Genomic DNA, 23,140 nt, shown 5'->3' on the forward strand with positions numbered 1-23,140 from the left:
CAAAAATTTCGTAACTAAGATAACAAGCCTAGTTACGGCACATCACGCAACGAGATTATGTGCTAGTGTTTCAGACCACATGCATTTCATCAGGCGATCACTCGCCATCTCCAATCAAGCCATTGGGCAAGTGGTGTACGGACCCCACATTCTCGTTAAGCTTGAATACGCCCTGGCCATATGGAATCATCAACCTGCATTTTCACTTGATTCACTCAGACGAAGCCATCTAGAATGGCACGCACACTTCAGTACCTCAATTGAGTTCAATATGACAGTCAGAACTGCTATCTCTTGGTTTCATGTCGTAAGCGCTGCATCGAAAAATCTCTACACTTTTTCACAAACTGTCGTACCGCTTTCGAACACTTCGGAAACGTGCTGCAGTGCGATCATCATGACAATTATTTATGTTTTGGGCATTCAGCATTTACAGAGCTTCGCAAGTCCATTTAACAAGTGATTTGTTGCCAACACGAATGAAAACTGGAAGAAATCTCCCATCAGCCTCCAATTACGAGCGCTTGGCCTTTGTGTATATCTTTTCTTGCTTTTTCCAATCAGCGTCTTTACTGTAGCTGCTGTATTGCTGCAGTTTGTATTGTGCGTTTTTCATCAGCATGTTTTTATTGAAGATCTGAATTTACGACGTTTTCTTCTTTTCTATCTAACTGGTTTTGTTTGTCAATATTTTCCCTTGAAAACATGCATGAGGAGCAAACGCCCATGCGCACTCCTCTTAACCAATGACTCCAACGCAATCCCAAGGAGGTAGTAAACTATGGTCGAGTGTTTCATTTCTTCGGAGTGTTCTTTGTTCGCTCATTTCATATAGGAGGGCGTGGGCAGTGTACCGGACAAAACATCTATGCGAGTGGACGTGCAAACGAGTCTGCCTGAACTAGCTGCTCAACTGGCGCGTGTTACACTATTTAAACGATGACAGAATGATGTTGTTCAAGCATCATGCACACATCTAACATGCTACCATGGGCTTGGGACAACAAAAAGCAAAGAACACAATAGAAACGCTTCATAGCCTATGTATAGCCTATCGCACCATTGTGCCATTTATTACCGGTCAAATTTCAACACGAGAAAAAAAAATATTCATGCATAATATACAGCGCATCGTTTGATCTCAGTTGTTTACATACAATGAGCGATGGTGCGTTCTAATATCATAGAAGCACCAAATGCTTTCTGTCTTATACCGGGCTATCAGCAGCCCCGACAGCCCCTGGCATCAGTCTCGCACCGTCCTGCAACGCTAGTGATGTTGGTAAATTTCTACCTGTTATGTGCGCAATACCACTAAGAGCGAGCGAATAATCACTCCTGCGAAGAATTCGTAGTATTTTTCTTTGTCGTTGTCCAAGTTCGTTTTCAGCCACACCTGATGCAGAGAGTTTGAAAAATGACTGTTTTTTTTTTTTTTTTTACTGCGGCCGGCTATCTTTGGGTCTCTTCATTGCATAATCATTTTCTCTGCAACGCCTGTTTGCCCCCGCCGTGACGTGGCACTGCTTGAGTATTTTGTATAATGTATAATGTTAATAATGTAGAAAAAAATTCATTGAATAGATTGATGGTATAGTTAACTGATTTAAAACAATAATTAATATATAAGGAAAAATACTAGCATGATGGCAATTGCTATAACTCCATTTCAAGTTGGACGCTCTTATATTCCATCCATCCATCCATCGACGGAGCAACGCTAGCACAAGAAGAAGCCGCCGTGAGGCAAACGCAGTAAAAGCAAATAGTTTACGCAAACGGCGGGTGGCAATGCATCGAGCGTACCTGCATCAAGATCATTATCCCTTTAGACTGAAGGACAACAGTGATGTTTCGCAATCAGCGATTGTGCGTTTCCGAAGTTGCGCTTTCAAAACATAGTGTCACTCCACGCATTTTGTTTTATTAGTTAGGGATTTCGAGCATAAGCTAGAGCAAAAGAAACTCAAACACGGAGTTTCTGTCACGCTCTTCGGTGGACAGCTCAAACACGTCTTAATACAAAGGGGAAGAGGGGAGGGAAAGAAGAGAGGCAGAAGTGCCGTAACGGGGGCAATCGAATAATTTCGACCACCTGGGGGCCTCTAAGGTGCACTGCTATCTCACAAACGCTGGAGTGCGATCACTTTTTGTTACAACATTACGCAGGTAATGACCACTGGATGCAGTAAGGTACCACGTGTGAACGAAAACGAAGCCCAGTTCCTTATTGTAAGTTTTCTCTGAGCGATATTTGTACATAGTAAAAAATATTTCTTATCTCTCCCAGCCCCTCCTCTATATTTGCTCAAAATAGCCAAAGGGCTGCACCTCCAGAGCGTGGGCGTCAGTAGACGCATTAGTCTCATGTTGCCTCACCACATGAATATAATTGATAATATATACTTATTTTGGATATTAATCGAAATGAAAAAATTGATAAGATTTAACTGTTCAAACCAAATATCCCGGGCGCACTGTTTAGCATTGTTTGGCATGTTGTTGCTTGGTGTTTTAGCACTGAGATTTTATAGCACTCTCATTTTGACAAGATGTTACGTTTCATTAATGCACGACATACTATTGAAGGTACATGTTGTCCTGTGGCAGTGACAAGGCCTGAGGCATAGGCAAGTTGACTTGGATTTCACTGGAATATGCTCTTTACTGGGCTGACTTGTGCCCGCCAAAGAACTAAGCAATTGGGAGACGCCGATAACAAGCTTGCTCGGCGGACGGCGAACAACGAGTGCCCATTGCATTCGGCAGAAGGCATGTAAAGTAGGCAAAGAAGCATCTGGATAAACACGAAAAAGATGAGCAGGAGAACCTAGAATATTGTAGAAACAGATGCGTGCGGCTAGAATCATTCGAGATAGATCTGGGCGCACATTTACCAACAAAGAAAATGATAAAGCCGCGTCTCGGCTGTACTGAACCTGAACAAGATAGTTCCATGCGTTAAATCACAGTGATTAGGCCGCGTGCTGGCCGTTGTTAAAAACAGCAAATGAAGCATTCGGTGGAAGCCAGCGGTATTTCTTGGATTTGAATGTCTATCGCAAACTAGTCACCAACTTTAGTAGCTGATAATTGATGAACGTGAAGCGGATTATTAGGACACCAACCCACAAGGTGAGCAAAAAAAAGGTTACGTCAAAATTTGGCACGAATTCACATGCCTGTTTCATCTAACACCGTTTTTTCACGGTTTGGGTTAGGGCGACGGCGACGGTTTTTGAACATCTACGTTGTCATCAGTTTGAGTGAAAGATTACAGGCGTGCCTTTGGCAGGTGGTAACTGACCAGGTGAACTTGGCCCAGCGGCAGCACTGATTCGTCGATGGGCTGTCACGTAACAGTAATATTCATATACTGTCACAAATATGGGAGGAGCTAGCAATTCGGGTTGCTATTTGAGGTGCGAAAAGAGATGGCAATAACCTTCCAGGACCGAGGGACGCCGAGTCAGGTACACTTACACTGCCTAGTCCACGCAGCCACGTTCGTACGGTTTGGCGGCAACGGCTCTTTATTTTAGTGTTGGTTTGGTTTGTGGAGTTTAACGTCCCAAAGCGAAGCAGGCTATGAGAGAAGCCGTAGTGGAGGACTCTGGAAATTTCGACCACCTGGGGTTCTGAACCGTGCACTGACATCGCACAGCACACGGTCATCTTGCTTTTCGCCTCCACCGAAAAGCGGCCGCCGAGGCCGGGATTCGATCCCGCACCCTTGGCAACAGTAGCCGAGCGCCGTAACCACTGCGCCACAACGGCGGGACAATATGTTGGCTTGTCCTTTCACGACCGATAGCTGCGGGGCAGCTTAGGAGTATGCACTCAGCACAACGTATGGAATATTATAGACACTAGTTAAAAGACCGGTAACTGAGTTAACGAAGACTACATTAAGCAAACTGGAAGGGCCGCCCATAGAGGGGAGCCATTAACGCTGTCGCTTCATGCCCTCAGAATTTACGTTTACACAAAAGTTAGGGTTACAGGTACGAAAGGCAAAATTAGAGTGTTCGTGACCCTGTGTTCAAGAGGCATACCGGAAAAAGTGAAAAGAACAAAAATGATGCGACAGCAATTAACATCCCATGGAACGAGAGGGAAGAACAATGAAAATGGAAAAATACTTTCTTCGTTTGCTTAAATGATAAGAAAAAGGACTGGAAGCAAATAAAAATGTGAGCAAGAATCAGGTGCATGACAGTTAGCTTGTATTGATCCGTCTCAATTGCCTTTTTCATTGTCAGCCTGAAACTTTACTTGGTAATTCAGCATACCGGAAAACAGCACATCTTTGTCGTCGGCATTACGTATCCCGGATACATCGAAGTCTCAGAATATCTCCTTCAAAGCTTCATGCTAAACTATTTCAATTTTCAATTTCAGTTCATTTTATTCCAGCATCAAAAAAAGTAACGATACACATCATTATAAGTTTTTCCATGTATAGTATACGCTGTCAGTTTTTCCAGGAAGGGGTTATCATTTTTGCGACATGTAAAATGGCGCTTCAATAAAACTGAGTTATAGAAGTCATGCAATTATTCAAGGTTAAGGTAATCAAAAATAGGTTCCGTGTCGGAGACATAAGTTGTGTTAGCCACAATTCTTAGGGCTTTCATTTGAAGGCGGTATATTTTAGATAAATTAGTGCCAGTTGGGGGAGGGGGGGGGGGTCTTACCCCACACCAAATAGCCATATGTTAATGTAGATACAAAAAGCCAATTGTACTGGAAATATTTGATGTGTTGGACTAAAAGAAACGGAAATCGCATTAAAATACAAACTGTTCACGAAAGTTCAGTGTGAACTAGGTCAGTGGGTGCATACCATACCATATTTTCATGAAACACATCATCCAAGCTTTCAAATAATGGCACCAACTCAATGGGTGAAGAGCCAAGGTGAAGAGTGGTGTTTGAACCTAATGATTTACTTTTAGGACGAATAAGTACTAATTTAGTTTTCGATGCATTTATAGTTAAAAAAAAAAGTAGCTATGTCCTAAGCCTTAGTATCTCAACCACTTCATTGGCCTTTTGTGCCAGGTGGGTTAGATTTTGATTTGAGAAAAATAGGCTAGTGTCATCGGCGTAAATGATAAAAGATGTGTTTTTGTCAATATTCCCCTGATAATTAGCGTATGTGTTATAAACCAGTGGTCCAAGAATGCTCCCTTGTGGAACGCCATGCAGCAATGGTTTAAAATTGGACTGAAAGTTGTTATTATGAACCCATTGTTGGCGATGATGCAAATATGATTGTATAAGACTCAGAAAATTGCCTTAGAAACCATAGTGTTCTAATGTTTTAGTAATGTTTGGTGATTTATCCTGCTTTAGAGTATTCGATAAAAAATTCCCAGTGAATAAAGTTCATGTTCAAAGGCATTTAAATATTTTTTTTGTGTGTTAGTAGTGCATTTTCTGTTGAACGTTTGTTGGTAAAACCATATTGAAAAGGAGTAATGTTGTTACGATTTGTCATGAATGAGTTAATGCTTTTATGTATTTAATTATTAAATAGCTTTGGAAAATATAGCTAATATAGAAATACGTCTATAGTTATACATGTTATCTTTTCCACTGCCATTATATAGGACAGAAACATCGGCCATCTGAAGGCGGTGTGGAAATTTGCCAGATGAAAATATTAAGTTAATGACGTGTTCTAATACGGGAGCCGCGATCTCAGAAACGTGTCTGACAGGACGAATTTGCAAAACACCATTATTACTACAAGTGCTATTGATCGAAGACAGAAGTGTTGAGGTAATTTCTTCTGAAATTTCCGGAAACAAGAATGCTGCTTCTTTACCACGTGGGCCCATAAAACTTATGTAGTTTGTGTCTTGATAGCTATTTCCAACTGTGGTGAAATATACGGGCTGTGACTAAATCTTGTTCTGAAATAATTTAACCATTTTTCGTTATCTCAGTGAGGCAGTTATTTGAGTTACAGTCTTGATTGCGGAGTGTATTCAATTTTTTCCAGCATGGTGTTCGTTTCTGTGCTTTTTAAATTCATCGAGTTCATTTTTGAATTTTATTTCAAACATTTTTTCTAAAGAACGGTCTTCAGCTTTTAGCTTCAAGGTATTCAGATGTAACCCACAGTGTACGCGCCTTGGGATTACGTGCTTCGAAGTACTGTTGTACAGTCTTGTACAGTCTTGTACAACATTGTACAGTCTTGGATGTGTCTATGAAAATGCTGTAGGTTTCATCAGCATCACGGCTGTCAAAAACGCTTTGCCAGTTTATCTTAGATGGTAGGTTATAAAAGAGGGCAAGTGTACTCTTGTTTATCTGCCGGAACGTGGTTGTAATTGGCTGCGAATATTTTAGATTATAGGAGATCTATTCGCGTTTATCGAACCCGACCCTGTCCATCGGAACTGTGCGCCGTTCACTGGCAAGAGGCGCTGCTCCGGGTGGCCCCTGCACGATCGCTTTTTCCCGCGCGAAGCTGGGTCAGCTGCGCATCATCGACTAGCAGCACTAATGGTGTAAGACCTCTAGACGAGGTAAATCTTGTTTCGACTACTGTCATGCAGAAAGACCGGCGTTCCATGCTGGGGTTGTCGTGCAGTGAAACGAGCCTTGCTGGCCGAAGATTTGGTGCGGCGATTGCGTTAACTGCTTTTTGCCACTGAATTCAACAACGAAATGAAATCTCCACTATTTTAACTGAATTACTATAGCATTTTAAGTGCACAAGTAACAGATTTAGACACTTTATAATTCGTGCTGCCTTTTCCTACCGAACTCTCCGAGCCCTAGAGGCCATCCCTTCTATACGCGTGCTCGCGTATGCCGATGATATAACATTATGGTGCTGTCACCCAGATACGTCTGTTCATCAGGCGGCCCTCCAGCATGCGCTGGATGTATTGAAATTTCGCCTCCCTCCTTTGGGTCTAACTCTTTCGCATACAAAATCCTGTTTTATTCGTATTGGAAATAAAGCCGGCTTATGGAAAGCTCCCACTATCAATTTTATGATAGATAATACCCCGATTCCTCAGGCACAAACCGTTCGCATTCTTGGTCTTCTTCTTCATTCCTGTGGGACTGGCACCCCGTGGCTGACAGCCATCCGTAAGTCCGCTCATGCTACTCTAGGTCTGATTCGTCGCATAGCTATGCGCTCTGGCGGCGCGCGTGCTCACACGGCCAGCCAGCTTGTTCACTCTGTCCTCCAGCCGCGTATAATCTACCAGGCACAGTTTAAACGTCTCACCCGCAGACAGTGGGACTCCCTTGAGGCCATCAATCATGAGGCTATGCGTGCAATAACATGTCTTCCCCGCCTAACACCCATACCAGTACTCCAGGGGTACGCCCAGCTAAATACGCTCAGTGAACTCATTGATCAGCGGATGCAAACAGAGCTCGCAAGAAGTCTTTACAACTTCATCGTTTAAAGACACTACCTCCATGGTCGTACTGCCAGCTCACGGACAATCGCCCCACTGCTTCCCCGTCGGTAGCATCCACACATCTGCCTGAAGGGTGCATATTATATAAAGATGCATCACATACTGCAGAGCAAGGAGTTACTTCTGTGTCTAGTCCCTCTCATCCGCATCTCAACCCTCACGTGACATATACCGCGGATACGTGCACCCCTGTGGCACTGAAACTTCAAGCCATTTACAATCCATATATTCCCTTCCGCTAGTTCCTACATTCAATGCAGTTCATCTCTACACAGACTCTCTCACTGCCCTTAAACAGCTTAAGGCCGTTCGACGCACATTCTAAATAACACAGTCCATTCATTTGCTCTGTTCAAAGTACCCATGTCCTGTGCGCATACACTGGATTCGCGGCTATGCTCGCGTTCCGCATAATATTCAAGCGGATGCTATGACGCACATAAACACATCAGGCGATCCACCACCTTCCCTTCTTCCCCCAGATCCGTTCCTGTCCCACGATTCCGTTTCTGAAGTTCTGTGCCAGCGAACACGCGCTCTCATTCCTCCGTGTTTGCACCCTCTCGCCCGTAGTCTAACTCGGCAGGAGGAGGTGACGGTGCGCCGGATTCGGGCCGGGACGGCTCTGACCCCATCTGTACGACATCGATGGCGGGATAAAGATCTGCCAGTGACTGACAGGTGCCCTCACTGTGACACTGCACCTGACGCCTGCGATATGCGTCACTTGTTGTGGACCTGTCCATCAACGACTCACATTAGACAACGGATACTCATGAAGGTGGGCCTGCGGTGGAATCGCGATTTTGATTATGAGAAATGGACACTGGACAATCGCTACACTGCCAACCTCTGCGAATACATAAGCGCAACTGGACTTCATTCCTTCTTTTAACTTTCTATCGCCTGCATCCCATTCCCCCTTTCTCAACTTATGCCTTGTGGCAAACTTTTCGAAAAAAAAAAGCAGCTTTCTTTTGGACATCAATGGCACTTCTGCCAAGTGGCGCGAGACGGGTGAATTGTGAGCTCCGACTATCCGATCTGTCCCTAGCCCTAAGAAAAGGTAGCGTGTGTGGATGCCGCGGGTGACCTTGACGGACGGGCGAGCGGTAGCCGTTAGTACATGGTCGGAAAATGCATGTAGGCCGCCTTCTTGATGGTCCACTTCGTTACAGTGACGAAGCAGGTTGCGGTAGCATTGGCTTGCGTCGGCACGGATGCAAATTTCTTCGTCAACGACAGTAAACCTGCCATCCAAAATCAATGTTCAGGCAGAATCTCGCCTGCTGTGGCAAAAATTATGGACAGGGACAAATTTCTGAGAAAATGACGTTGATCTGGACACAGGCGCATGGCGCCATTCCCGGTAAAGAAGTGGTCACGAGCTTGCTGGAGGTCTATACCCACGGGCTAGTGATGACCCCCCTTGGTCAAGGGAGAGGTGACCTCATAGTAAAATATGAACAATTAATTTAATATTACAGATTTCAACATAGGCTGGTACCCCCCCCCCCCCCCACAGACCCGTCTTTAAATAATAGGAAGACAGTTATGTAGAAACTACTCCAAAAAAAAAAACGCGTCATTATCATCATCATAATCCGGACTATACTGATGCATTGCAGAAAGAAGACCTCTCTCGTTTTCCTACAATTATCCCGGTCATGTACCAGCTACATCCACTTAACACCTGCGAAATTATTAACCTCGTCCACTCACCTAACTTTGTGCCGCCCTGCTATATTTTGCTTCCCTTGGAATCCAACTTTTTGCCCTTAGCGACCATTTGTTATCCTCACACAAGCAGGTAACCAAACCCGATTCTGGCGAACCATATGTTCCCAGATATAAAATAAGACGAATATACACACTGCGGGTTGAGAAGGTCTCTTGACCATATAAAATCTGAGAATGCCCAAATTCTCGTAGGAGCGCACTAAATATCGGTTCTAAAGACCCCTAGGAAACTCTGCTTCGTAGTTCGGACCCTGCCCTACAGCTCCGCCTCATCCAGCTGCCTCAAGAGGCCGCCGGGACACAAGATCTCCTGGCCAGCATCTAAAGCGGTGCCTCCTGCCTCCCCGGCCTAGTGCCAAAGGGAAGTGTGGGGGAGAAAGTGCCATTTCTGTTGGACAATTATAATTTTCCCTCCTCCTCCAACGAAACATTTAGAGCATGCGCTAGGCTCAGAGGAGCGGTACGGAGGTGCGCCAAATTGATGCTACCTACAGCGCCTTGACTGCAACCCTCTTTTAGACACCTTGCACGAGGGAGCACGAGGGGCGCGGTGCGGGTGTGGGTCTTCGGGTCGCCGAGACGAGCAGCGAACGCTGTAATCAGCGCGCTATGAGCGTAGGTACATCGTAATCACGCTTCTGGGCTACAGTGAAGCTCATTTCTTGTGATGTGTTATTGTACAATTATCAGTATATCTAACCCTTTCACGATCGCTACTAAGCTAGCTTTATCCCGTATAATCTGCATTTCCGAAATGCCGTTGTGCAGATGATTATGGCCATCTGTATGAAAGGATCAATAATCTTAGGTATTCCATAAGTGCGCTTGCGTGTAGCTTAGAAATTAACGTATTTCCTATCCTTTCGTGCAGCTTATTAGATTCAATTTGATGAGAAGTATTTGGGTGCCGCCGGCATCTTAATTTTATATATAGGGAGACATTGCTTGTTTCCTTCTGATGTAAAAATTATCGCTTTTACACATTTACCTCACTGCTTTGACAGCCGTGCTCCTCGACTTGAAACCATGTCAGCTGAAATCATGTTTTAATGGAGTAGTCAAGAAAACAGAAAAAAAAATTATTCAGTTACTGCAAAACCGGCTCCGCAAGGTTAACGCACGGCCTGTGTGGCTTCGTTTCATTTTAGCAGCAATGTTGAACCATTGGAGACCTTTGACTCATTGTTGTTTTGAGTATTCCGTAAAATAACGATAGTTACAACTCGTAAAAATTGAAGTTGAGCTTGACCTAAGCCTGCGTTGAAGCGCGTACCATGGGAGCAGACCATATTTGTACTCGGCCGGCGCAACGACACCTAGACAAGAATGCCTTAGCGGAGATTCAGCAGCTAATACCGGAGGAGTTTACGAGTGTTAGCTCTTACTTCTCACGTTTCTCGATTTGGTGTTCCTGCACACAGCGAGTCGATCGGCGTGAAAATATCTGTCAGAGGAATTCAAGATCGCGGCCTACTTCATGTGCTGATGATGGCGTCATATCCAAATATGGCGACTGAAAGTGGAACCACGTGTCTATGACGTAATTTTTATTTTTATTGATTTTGACATACTGCAGCTCCATCTGGAGCTATAGCAGAAATGGGAGGTGAACATGATATAAATAAAATAATTATACAATACAGTCAGTAGAGCAGTAACAAGGCAGAATTTAAACAGAGCAATAACACTAATAACGGCTAAAGGTTACTTAGCTGTGTGAAATAGTCGGTGAGCGATAGCGTCACTAAAATTTTGTAAAGGAACGGAGCGAAGTGAGCCAGGAACTTATTCCAAGCTGCGATGGTGCGAGGAAAGAAGCTGGTTTTAAATGGATTATGCCGAGCAAAGTAGGGAACAATATTAAGCTCATGGCAGTATCTGGAGGTAGTAGGCCAGGCTGGAGTAAAGTAACTGTCAGATGAAAGTCGATAATGAGCATGAATGATACAATACAATACAAGAACTTCAACGATTCCAAATGCCGGCGACGTGATAGTGTAGTAGGCTGTAACGAAAGGAGGGCAGAAGTAGGCGAAAAATCACGGTGATACTGGTGACAAATGAAATGAATGGCTTTCTTTTGAGGTCTTTCGATCTTGGTAATATCAGTTAGTTTGTGAGGGTTCCATACAACGCATGCATATTCTAGTAAGAGACAGATTAATGATTTATACATTAGTTACTTCACATCACTTGGAGTTTGAGCTAGGGTACGTCTTAAATATCCTATCAAAAAAAGAACAACAGTGCGAACAAACGGGGAAGAAAGGAAGAAACTACAGGAACAAGCGCTGACTCTCAACTAAAGTTTAATCACAGGAAACACGCTTATATAAAGAAACAGAAACAATAATACACCAAAACCAGAACGCTAGGGTTACTGTGTGATATCCACATATGCAACCTCACAGTCACGCAGGAGCAGGGATGGTTTACTGAAACACAATCTTTCTTTCTTAGCCATAGTATACGCCTCGATAATTTCTACAAAATGTAAGTAAAATGCAAGGACGGAAAACAGGATTGACACTCACGGCAATGATCAACTAGAATAGTGAAGCGATTACAGTCTAATGAGTTGAGATGTTCTCTGAGTCGTGTGTTAATACATCGTCCCGTTTTCCCAATGTATATCTGACCACAGGACAGGGGGATTTTATAAACTATCCCTTTGAAGCACGGCACAAAGCTCTTATCGTGTTTAACAGCACAAGGATATTTAACTATCCTGTTCAATATCCTAATTTCATGAAGGCTTTGCTACAAATGTAATCAATATGCTTGGACCAAGATAAATTGGCACCGAAGATAACTCCCAAATATTTATATTTAAAGACCTTTCCCAGGGACATGCTACTACATGAGCAGGCGAAAAAAGAAGGGCGATATGACGGCATACTCCCGGTGACGAAATGACTGTGGTCGAGAAAAATCGAACAGCATCTAGTAACAACGTCACGACCTGGCCACCCAGCTTCCAATGTGTTTATTCTGTGGACTGTGTCGTTTTGCGTTCGCACGCTCTTATTGCGTGCTCCTTTTTACGCCAAAATTCTTTGTCTGCTGAAATTACGGTTGTTATCGTGGGCTGACGGGTGTCGAGTGCATAATGTTGGTCCGGGTGCTCGGATAATTAGTTTCGCATTTCCTCACTGCAACAAAGCGAGGTAAAAAAGACCTGAATCAAACCTATGATAGACATTGTTTGGCTGCCCACGAATGAGTGGCTACGATGACGAAGAAAGGAATATATATATGTGCTCTGGTGCATCACTCTCCTCCCCAGTGAAGCCAAAAGCACACCGCTTTACCGGCATGTAGTATGCGGGCAGTGTACGTACGGTAGTGAAGAAAAACAGCCAGCCTGCACCTGTGTACCATCCAGCCTCGGTTGGCGTACACGACGTAACTCAGTGTAAAATTAGAAATAAACTTTATTCGCGAACTAGTGCAGCATGAATTTGTTAGGTGTATGTCATTTTACAGTGCATTGGGTGTATGTAGTGCTTGATGCTTCGAAGAAATCTTGGAAAGCTCAGCAATGCGACGAAACGCGGCAACATTCACTATATTCCAGGTACTTGATATTCTTGTGTGTGTTGCGTTGTGATATGTAAAACTCGTTAGTACATTTTCTCTCGTTTGTGTAAAAATTTGAAAATAAATGTTTTCCCTACGATTAGTAAAAGATTAACATTTGCTTGCATTTCTTCGCTTATCGTCTGAGTAACGCTACAGCTGAGGACTGATCAGATTTGTTTACGATCTAGTTTGCGAGTACCTCTGCTTAATCTGCTTTCTTCCGCCGCGTCTTTCGCACCATGGATATTGCGAACTCACTCGACATACACAGTGGCAAAGTAAAACATCTTTTTGTGATTATATGGAACAATGATTCCCTTTAAACAGCGCTGACACACTATATGCTGATCAACCCTTAAAACCGTTTCACCTGCTTTCCTAAAAATTCTCATGTTATGCATTTAGACAGTTGAAAAGCTTTAGGTGTAAGTAATCTTTTTTACAATTATTGAAATGTGGCAGATCGTACCTAATTTTATCAATGAAGAATTAACGTCGCTGTATTTCATTTATCATTAGAGCCATTTATTAACTTCTCTTTCCTTTAGATTTGCCCTTAATTGACCCTAATCGTTATAGCTCGCGAGAGTAGGTGACAGGTTGGTTCTTCATAACAGCACAAAAGGCACAGACTGGGATTTGCGTGGTCACATGCATAATTCAGACAGTGACTTGCCGCAGCCGTTTACTTAGACTGGCAGCTTGATGTTGTTGAAATGCAGCAATGTATTAACTTGGAAGCCTTTCGATGGCACTCTTTGTGCACACTTGTGCCAAAGAATAGAAACATGATTATTTTGTTTCTCGATAGACCCATTGCTCATGCATGAACGTGCGGAGGTGGAACGCCATAGAGTTCTATTTGGAATCAACAGAGTGCTTTTTCATTTAACTTGTGCTTGTCTTGCTGGTGGTCTTATGGAATTGTCCGTATGCATGTGTACCTGTTGGCTGAATCTCCTGCTTTTTCCCTATATTTTCTTTTGTTATGAGAGATGCTGGCGTGTACTTATGAGTGGCGATTCGAATAAACTCCCATTTAGAAAAAGCGCCCTATTGCAGCCTTTGTTTTTCTTCCCTTGTTGGCCCCCTCTCCGCTGTTTCACCGCAAAAGATGTATTCACTGATGGTTGTCAGAGTAATAATAAAAAAAAACTGGACAGTGGCTTGCACTCTATCCGCTACGAGGGAGGATGTGGCGCCATCATGCGGGAGCGGGCGAGAAACACATTGGACGGCAGTGTAGCAGCCGACGCGAAAGCGCACCATAAGAAATGGCCACGCCAACGCAGGTAGAAAGCGGAAGCTTCCCCCCTTTTTTGGCCTCGGCGCGGAAAGTAGTGACAGTGATTGCAGCATATCATGTTCACGCAGTATGGGGAAATGTAGAGCGTTTTCACAATCCACTCATAACGCACGTACGTCTTCGTATTGTAAGAGCGTGTAGCGCGGGCCGTGTTCGACGTGAGAATGAGACGCTCTCAGCGTGCAGGTTTTCGGCATACAGGAGAGCGCGGGAGCAGAGAGAGAGAGAGGGATCTCAAAGGGCAACGCAGCTAGGGGTTTGTTGATGCTGCAGAGCTAAGTGGAATCGTCTCTTGTGACTTCGAGCGGCGCATATGCGCGGGGTGGCTTGAGTTACCGAGCGCAATGCGGTGACCGCGGCGCCGGCATGGTGCAATGGGCGTCGCTTCCTCCTCGCGTCATCCACAAGCGTGCAGCTATAGGATTTCATCTACGAAGCTCGGCAGAGAGGCACATATACACACTCCCTGAGAAGGGCATTGTCCCGGCCGGAATGCACACCTGCAGGAAACGCGCGGCATTTTTCTGGCAACGGATGATTCAGCGCTGGAGCCGGTTTCTGCCCTCAGGAGTCAGAACGAATGTGGTCGCAGTGGTGAAAAGGTTCTCGGCGCACATAGAATGGTCATTCTGTTGTGAAAAGATCCTCAACGTTCCTTTCTGCCTCCGCCGCGATTTGTGCGGAATCAACTTGGTGACACATGTGCATCTCCTACATATCGGATGCGCATCTCGGTCAGGAACCAACCCTGTTCTACGTCCAGAGCGAACCACTCTGCAAGTGAACGAGCATGAACCCTCCAGGGGACTCATTTATTGTGCCGGGTGGTTTCCTTGCCGTTGCAAATGGTTGGACAAAGACGGTGATTATCAAGCTCCCTTACGAAGATCATCTGATTGCATATACCACAGGAACAAAATCTGGATGCTTTGGCGCGCACGGAGGCGAGCCTTTAATTAAAAAAAATATACTGTGCGTCGTGCAAGAGTCTCAAGTGCGTCATATGCTCCGAGCGGCAAAAACACAGATACCTCAGGTATGTATGCACCTAAACGAAATATGCATGATGAAAAGTACCTACTGGAGTTTTCACCCAGAAGCGCACCAGTGATAGCTGCAATGCGGATTTCTTCGGTGCGTGATTGCTTTAGTTGCGCCGGGGCCTGATGGCGATGTATTTTGTCGTTTCTTTTTTTTTTATGTGCGAAAGGGCTAGGTAGCTTAGATATTACAGGCGGCTGTGTGCGCTAGGCCGTAACATTTAGCATGTTTTATCGTGACTGCCACCTGACTAACATGAAAAAACATACGGCGTTTTGATGCACTGCCATTCGCGAGCCTCATGACCAGCTCAACCACTCGGCTCGCGAACGGCGGTGCAACACAACAAACGCCAATTTTTTTTTCCTTTTAGTCAGGCGGCAGTCGCGATAAAACATGCTAAATATTACGGTCTAGCGTACACAGCCACCTGTGATATCTGCGCTACCCGGCCCCTTCGCGCATAAAGAAAACAAACGACAAATTACATCGCCGTCGCACGCGCCGAACAAATGCTCATTGCGGCTATCACTGGTGGGTTACAGGCTTGGTGAAAACTCCGGTAGATACTTTTCATCATGCACATTTCCTTTAGATGCACACATACCTGTATTGAAGTGTTTTTCGCACAGTCGAGAGTACGCAGTCGGTTGCTAAGGTAGGCCATTCACATCTTGACGCTTGGTGGCCCTAATTCAAGCTTCATGTCGTTGTTGGCCGCGGCTCGCCGAAGGAAACCTACCGTACGCGGCAGATGTGGTTGGCATCGCTTTGCCAAGCCTGTGACGGCCACCGTGCCGCCCGGGGCCGCCAGCCCCCGTGCACTGGCGGCGCCGAGAAACGCCGTCGACGCCGTCCAATGTGTTTCCATCGGTCGCCGCTACGACTTCGCGCATGCGCAGAAAACTCGCGCTAAAGGCGGATTTCGGCAGACGCTCGAGCCGCAGCCATAGCAGCGGAGATGCCGACCGTATCTATTACGTCAGCTGTGTGGAGAGGAGGACATGAGCATGTCTTGTCACTGCCGACGAGCTCATTCTCTGTAAAGCGGCGACGCAGAGTCTCGTGGACACAGCGAAATGTTTAGAGTCTGCTTGAAAAAGTGACTACTTTTAGTACGCACTTGTGCTAACATATGAGGCGCCATCTACAAGCTGCCAGCAGAAGCTATATCTGCATTACGACCTTGGGAAAAGTTGGACGGGCCCAAATCAAGGCTATGCCGGCGGTCTTCCTCTAGCTGCGCGCCAGCGGCCTCGTGGGCCATTCTGTTCCCAGTTCCTTGTGCGTGATGTCCAGGTGTCTCGGACCACCCTTACTGTCCTCCCGTCTCCTTCATCATACCGAACTCTGTCATCACGCGGCTTAAACATGAGCGGAGGGGTTTGTTGCGGGACCTTGTCCCCGGTATAATTAATCCTCCGGTCCCTTCCGGCCTCTCTCGTCCAGCCCAAGTTCTAACTCACAAGGCGCGAGCCGGTGCAGCGTACACACCGGACATCCTGAGTCAATGGCGCCGAACCAAGATCAGCTGCCCCAACTGCCCTGCTGACTCCGTTGACCTGCAGCACTTGGTCTGGACCTGTCCTGGCACGGCTGGCCTCCGCGCACGCTACACATCTGCTCACCACATTCAGAGTTACGAAGACTGGACAGCCCCCAATACCAACGCCAAGCGCAAGCTTAGTGCCCTGCTAGACTTCATGTCGGAGTCTGGCGCCCTCAACCTCACCTAACCCACCCTCTTCTCCTCTAGGCCTCAGGTCATCCTCATGAATAAAGGTTTATGAATGAATGAACCTTGGGAAAAGCGCTTCTTCTCTTTTTCTTTTACTTCTAAGTTATGTTTACGGTTATTACTCGGAACAGAGGCGAAACGGAGTGCCGTCGTTGTGCTGTGTAATATCAGTGCACGTTAAAGAACCCCAGGTTGTCAAAATTTCTTGAGCCCTCCATTACGGCATCTCTCATAGCCTGAGCCGCTTTGCGACGTTAAATCTTACAAACCAAACTAAACCATTGCTTTAAAGACGTTTTCCTGCAGTACCTGTTAAACGGATGTTCTTTGCAGGTTTTCGGACATTTACCAACAATCTCAAAATATGCAATGTGGGCACAGCGCTCATTTTTCGCAACTGCCGAAAGAACGAGTTCGGTTGCAATTTTCGAGAGCCCTGATGAGCAACCATAAGGTCATAACCATTTAGAACGTAAAGATGAAAAGCCGACGTGAGCCGCCCCCATCCGTAAACATTCGAATTTTCAACAAATTTGAGCGCCGTTTTTGATACATGGGACATATGGGAAGTTTCGCTGGTGGTGGAGGGCTCAAGGATGGACGCCTGTAGTGGTCTGCGAGGTCTAACTTGCCCACGCGCATTTCTCAAGCCGATGCCCTGCAAGAAGCATCTTCTTCTGGAAAAAGCTAGATGGGTGGATTGTGGGTTATAGTCAATAAAAGACGACCTCTCCCACGCGTTCGCTACCTTGCTTCCCATGAATTGGTGTTTTAGTTTTTTGCGCGTATGTGTTGACAATAAGGTATGCATAAGTATGCACGCCTTTTAGAATAAAATTCAGTTGAAAGTCTGCGCTTTGTGTCTCGTGTCGTCTAATTTTTGATCCCCTTTGTTCTGTTTTTTTTTTTTCAAGTTAGCGCCCTCCTTTATTTATTATGAAGGACCAACTAGCCCCCCTTTAAAACATTATTGACGACCTCTGGCACATTTTTCACAGGGAACTGAGATGGAAAAAAGAAAAATTGGAAGAAACGCTAGATACGAATTTCATGGTATGACGCGAGAGCGGTAATGGCTACACTATGCCGCTTCAATTTCGCATTTCGCTTGCCTTAGATACTCACCTGATAATTATGCCTTTATTTGTACCTGTGATAAATCACTCAGATTCATTAGCATACCACGTTATGTGAAAGACCACCCGGCTTAGGCATAAATCCCCGCGCTATCAACTTGCTCTCCCACGCGTTAACTGCGTGTCCGCGTGGTCTAGGCGTAGCGTAGGTGACTCGAGATCCAAGCGACCTTCAGTTTTCATCTAGGCCTACCGTTAAAAGGAAAGCGGCAGTTGGCGGCGCTCGCCAACAAGGCCGCGTCAAGTTATCTCGTTGCGCCACATCGTCCAATAAGTGCCCAGCAACGTATGTTGAGAGGGTGGTTGGCATTTTATTGCGATAGCAATACTTTGCCATGCCTGACTTTGAACAGCCGAGGAGGAGGAGAAGCTTTTGCGGGTATGACACTTTTTAAACCTTGTCTCCCATCGGGAAACCAAATCTCCATCCCTTGGCGCCCTTGGATCCCCAGCCGAGCGCTTTAACACTGCGCCATGCCACCGATCGTGAAACGCTCTTCATAGTTAACCTTGTCTACAGCGAGAATGATAGCGAGATTCTTGAATGGCAGATACTGCGCCTTTCCTTTCCTGTAGAGAAATTATAGAACGCCGGTGAACTTTATTGCTTTCAATGAAGTGCTGGTTGTGTTTGACAAGGGGCGCACGATTTACCGTCACGAGAGGTCATGATCTCCCACGGCGATTAAGAAGAGGAAGACGAAGAAAAAGGTTGGTAACTTACGCTCTGGCGTCATACTCTTAAATGATGAGCTTAAGTGTTCCCAATAACGTAGCGCCTTACACTGATAGGGCGTGATAGGGGTTAATGTAGCAGGCAAAAGAAGCTTTCGCCGTTGCTTTCGCAATTCAACTAGGGTTAACCAGAGTTAAACCACAACTAACTTTTTTAAATTGAAAAATGGCCTCGTGTTACATGTGTACACTCCGAAAATATATGACACTTACCTCTCTATTGAAAGGTATGACGCGATAACGTAGGCTATCACCCGACATATGAAGCCCCGCTAAGCCAAGCCGTATGAACATGTCTGCGTGGCCTAGGAATAACGTGTCTCGCTTAGCATATAGGGCTACTGGTAGGCAGATTAGGATATCAGCTTCCGATATGAAAGGAAAGGCCCGAGTTATACTTAACGTCAGGCAAACCTGCGGTCAGTCAGTGAGTGGCCAGGCCGGCTGCCACCACCATGCTCGCAAGCTCGTGTTTTTTTTTTTTTTTGCTCACAGCGGTGACGCCAACGCCGAGTTTTCTGGCAGTCGGGACATGTATCTCGATAGAGATAAATGTCCCGATTGCGTTAGCGTTAAAAAGCAGTCGTTGTTTAACCAATTAAGACGTGTGAAAGCAGTGTCTGTAACAGTCTAGCTCGGCGGTTTAGCCATCAGAGACTGGTACAGAGTTTGACAGTTTGTTTGAACGTCATTATGGGCTGCCCTGGAATTGGGGCTCCGTATGCGGGAGGTTCAAGTCACTATCGGTAACTAAACTTCGACTTCATAACAAATAGATACAATATGTGAAGCGAATTAGTATAACACGAATCTAAACATTGCATATCAGGGCTTTTTTCACACTTTCGGAGCTCAGAAGAGGAAATCTGGCACCGCACGATTTTCCATTAGGTATGCAATTGCTTAAAAAGGGTCCTACTCCATCTGTATTCGTTGCGCGTACCCACTCGGCACTTCTGTCCGGCGATGGGGCGTGTTACCCACGCGAGAACGCCTCGCCATGTGGCATGTCGTGCCGAATGACCAATGCCCAAACTGAGGCCGCACGGAAAACATGAGGCACGCGTTCTTTGAATGCCCAGTCGCTCTGGTCATGTGGCGCTTAGTGAGAAGGACGTTCTCCGTGCACGGTGGCCCTGGCGCCAAGCCACCACGCGGATGTTTTGCGCGGCTAGTAGTCGCCTGTGCATATTTTGGGCTGTGGAAGAGGCGTTGCCTTGCTGAAGTCCGTAGACAACCAGCCAGGACCATGTACCCAGCGCTGCAGAGACTGCGTCTTCTATTGTGCAAGTATCTCTCTTATCAGCTGGACAGAAATGGAGAGGCGCGGTTTCTGCAGCGCTGGCACACCCGTTTCTTCGTCGTTCGAGACGGCAGGCTTGTTATGCCAGCTTTGCCATATACTAACCCTCCCCCCCCCCCCCCCCTCTCTTTGTTACGTACCTCGAATCATGAGGAAGTGTATTGCTATAGAAGATATAATCATTTGTCATTAAGTTTCTCATTGTAATTCCTTTTGAGCTTGTGTTCTGTAGGTATTGATGAACACGGCATAACTATTAATATGTGATTGTTGCTAGTATCGCACCTTTCGTTGTCCTCCCATGTACGTACAACAGTGTATGTGTGTGTATATACAAGTACCTATGTGTGTGGAAGACAATAAATTCCCTCTATGGCTCGCCAACCTAATGTCACAGTTGCTATGGCAACCAAACGGGCACAAGCGAGACATTTGCTCTGCTCTGAAGATCGTATGACCGCTTTAGCTCTAATAAAGGGATTAGGCGTGCTGACAAGTGAACGGCTGCTGCTAGCATAGCGCCGGCATGGCCCAGTATGTTTGAGTGGTGACTGTGTATTACGCGAAGCGTACGCGTCTCGTTCGGTTGAAAAAGGGTCGCCGTCAGCTTAATACGGAACTAAAAACAAAGAAACAGTGTCAGAGAAAACGTGGCCGTGAAATGAAAGCTACAAAATATACAGGAAAGCAACCAACACGCGGTCCCTCTGAGCATTCTTTACCGCCGTAAGCTGCTCGGGGTTTAGCCTTCGATTATGCCTACCAGTTAACGAAATATTTGGCATTGCCACACGCCAGCAATTGGTAGGCAAAGCTGATACCACCCTTAGGAAATGCTAACCAGAATTGACGTCGCTTAATTATGTGGAAACTATCGTGGTTTTCATCTGCACTTTGGCTACACTGTGTTCAGCACTCTTTCCGTTAATTTCTTAACATCAGCGTTATTATATTTATAATAACGCTCAACACATGAGTGGCGCTTCTGTCTAATTGTTGTTTTAACGCGAGAACGTTAAAATACCACCATTCACCAGAAACTCTGGCGTCGGCGCTGTGAGCGAAAAACCACGAGCATGAGGCTGGCAGGTGGTAGTGACAATATCGTGGCTGATTCGACGTGGAGTCGCCTGATGTTACATTCGTCCGGAGCTCCAAACTCGTGCCCCTCCTTTCTTACGGGTGGTGGATATCAGAACCACCATGCCATGACCCTTGCATTCACGTTATCCCTAGGCAAAACATGCGCAATCATACTGCTTGGTAATGCAGGGCTTTATGTGTAAGCTTGTAGCCTATGCTATTGCGTCATATACTTTTAAAGGCTGAGCTTAAGTGTCTCCCGTAATTTTATCAGTCAAAAATTCGTCGAAAGCTGAATGTCGCAACGTTCACTTTTTGCTACAATTCGTCCCGCGCCTTCGTGCAGTTGCATCCTCATCCATGACAGCGAGTCCAAAGAACTGCACTCTGAACATGAACTACCCTATTACGGATTAAAAATGAAGTAGCATGTTCTCTGGCGTACTCGCAATAGGAGCAGGGTGTTCTTTTCAAGTTGGGCGATAGATTTTTCGTTTATCATAAGGAATGCCGTACTATTGTCCACACATGCATATTTCCATTTCAAAAGGCGTTCTTTGGATTTAATTGCCCCGCATAAGAAAGTTAACCGCGCCGCTAAATTTCTCAAAGTTCGCAATTAGATGAGGCTAAAGTCATGGTAAATGCGAGATCTTCGAATGCTTAGAAAAGATAATCTACTATCGTTGCCGATCGTAGGTCGTCCCCATTCGTAGTATAACGAATATCAGTCCTGGGACTCAGGCAGCGTGCCCTACTTGCAATAGTGAGTGCACTAGACCATGTAACTCCCGTTTTGCTCCTTTACAGCGTTTATCGGATTTTCCTGGAAACTGAAAGTTACCCAGCGTAATATATCACACGTGAAGCCGGCATTAGTCCAGCATAGAGACATAAACGTAGGGAGCATATGTCACCAACGAACAGCGTTGCTCTCACCTGGCCCGGTGGTAGAATCCCACGTGGAAGGAGAGAAAGGTGATCTCGACCAGGTCTCCGAGCTCATCTCCGCCAGCGACGAACTCCATGCGGCACACGAAGGACAGGTGCCGCTGGAAGGGCTCGCTCATGCGCACTGCGTACTTGGTTCCCCGCAGGCCGTAGTAGGTGCGGTTGCAATCTGCGCAGGCACAGCAGAAAACTCGATAAAGAAAAACCCTGAGGATAACTTCTTTTCGATTTTCGCTCAGGAGGACAGAATGCTCAACGAATTGGATGGAAAACAATATCAGCCGCATGATACGACGGACAGTGCAAAGAGAAGATTAGACAATGCTAAGCGTCAACGCACCTTTAGTGCAAGAGCTTTATTTCACGGGTTCTTGGGAGTTAATTTTTGATCTTCACGTGGCGTTGCGAAATCCAGAATAGCAACAACGTGTCTTAAGCTAAACTAATGTAAACGATGATATACCATGACCGCCCATGGACCCCCAAGGTGTCCATTCTCCACGTGATTGCCATAAGGCTTTACTCTGCCCTTCACTTTTGGCCAACTCGGGCTTCGTAATTATGGTCGGTGTGTGATATTAGAATCCAATCTTTGAGGAACCTGTTTGAAAAAAAAAAAAGACAGAGTAATCTTGAGACATAGACCATGAAAAAAAAAAAAGGACGACACAGCTCTGACTTGTTATGTAGAGGTTATTTTACTGCAGAGCGACACAATATACATATTAGAAAAGTGATCGGAAAAGCATGTAGCAGCCTCTGAATTTGCACACTACAGAAAGATACCTAACAAAAGTTGAAAAGATACGAGATAATAAACCTGAACCTGCGAACTAACAAAAAATGAAATGGAAGAGCGAATAAAAGTTGGCGCCAATAGGGAGAAAAGAGTAACAAATAACACTACGTGATGACAACAAGTAAACAAAATTAAATAAAAGGCTAAAAAGGCTCTTAAAAGGAGAATCAAAATTAAAAGCCATAAAGCAGCCAAAAGGAGGTGCATTAAAAGCATAAGACCAAAAAAAAAAAAAAACGATGCCAAAAGACGTTCCGGAGTCCTAAACC

General features: G+C 45.5%; 1 protein-coding gene across 1 annotated transcript in view; it reads right to left on the bottom strand.

Annotated features, from left to right (window-relative positions):
- The window catches only part of LOC146187805 (uncharacterized), a 199,577-nt gene that overhangs the window by 22,204 nt on the left and 154,233 nt on the right, over positions 1-23,140 (bottom strand). Inside the window, exon 3 of the mRNA XM_084603536.1 lies at positions 22,061-22,241. Coding sequence (XP_084459662.1) covers positions 22,061-22,241 — 181 coding nt within the window. The remainder of the gene's footprint in view (positions 1-22,060; positions 22,242-23,140) is intronic.

Source organism: Amblyomma maculatum, chromosome 5 (genome assembly GCF_055883805.1).
Source record: "Amblyomma maculatum isolate TAMU_Amacu chromosome 5, ASM5588380v1, whole genome shotgun sequence".
NCBI lineage: Eukaryota > Metazoa > Arthropoda > Arachnida > Ixodida > Ixodidae > Amblyomma > Amblyomma maculatum.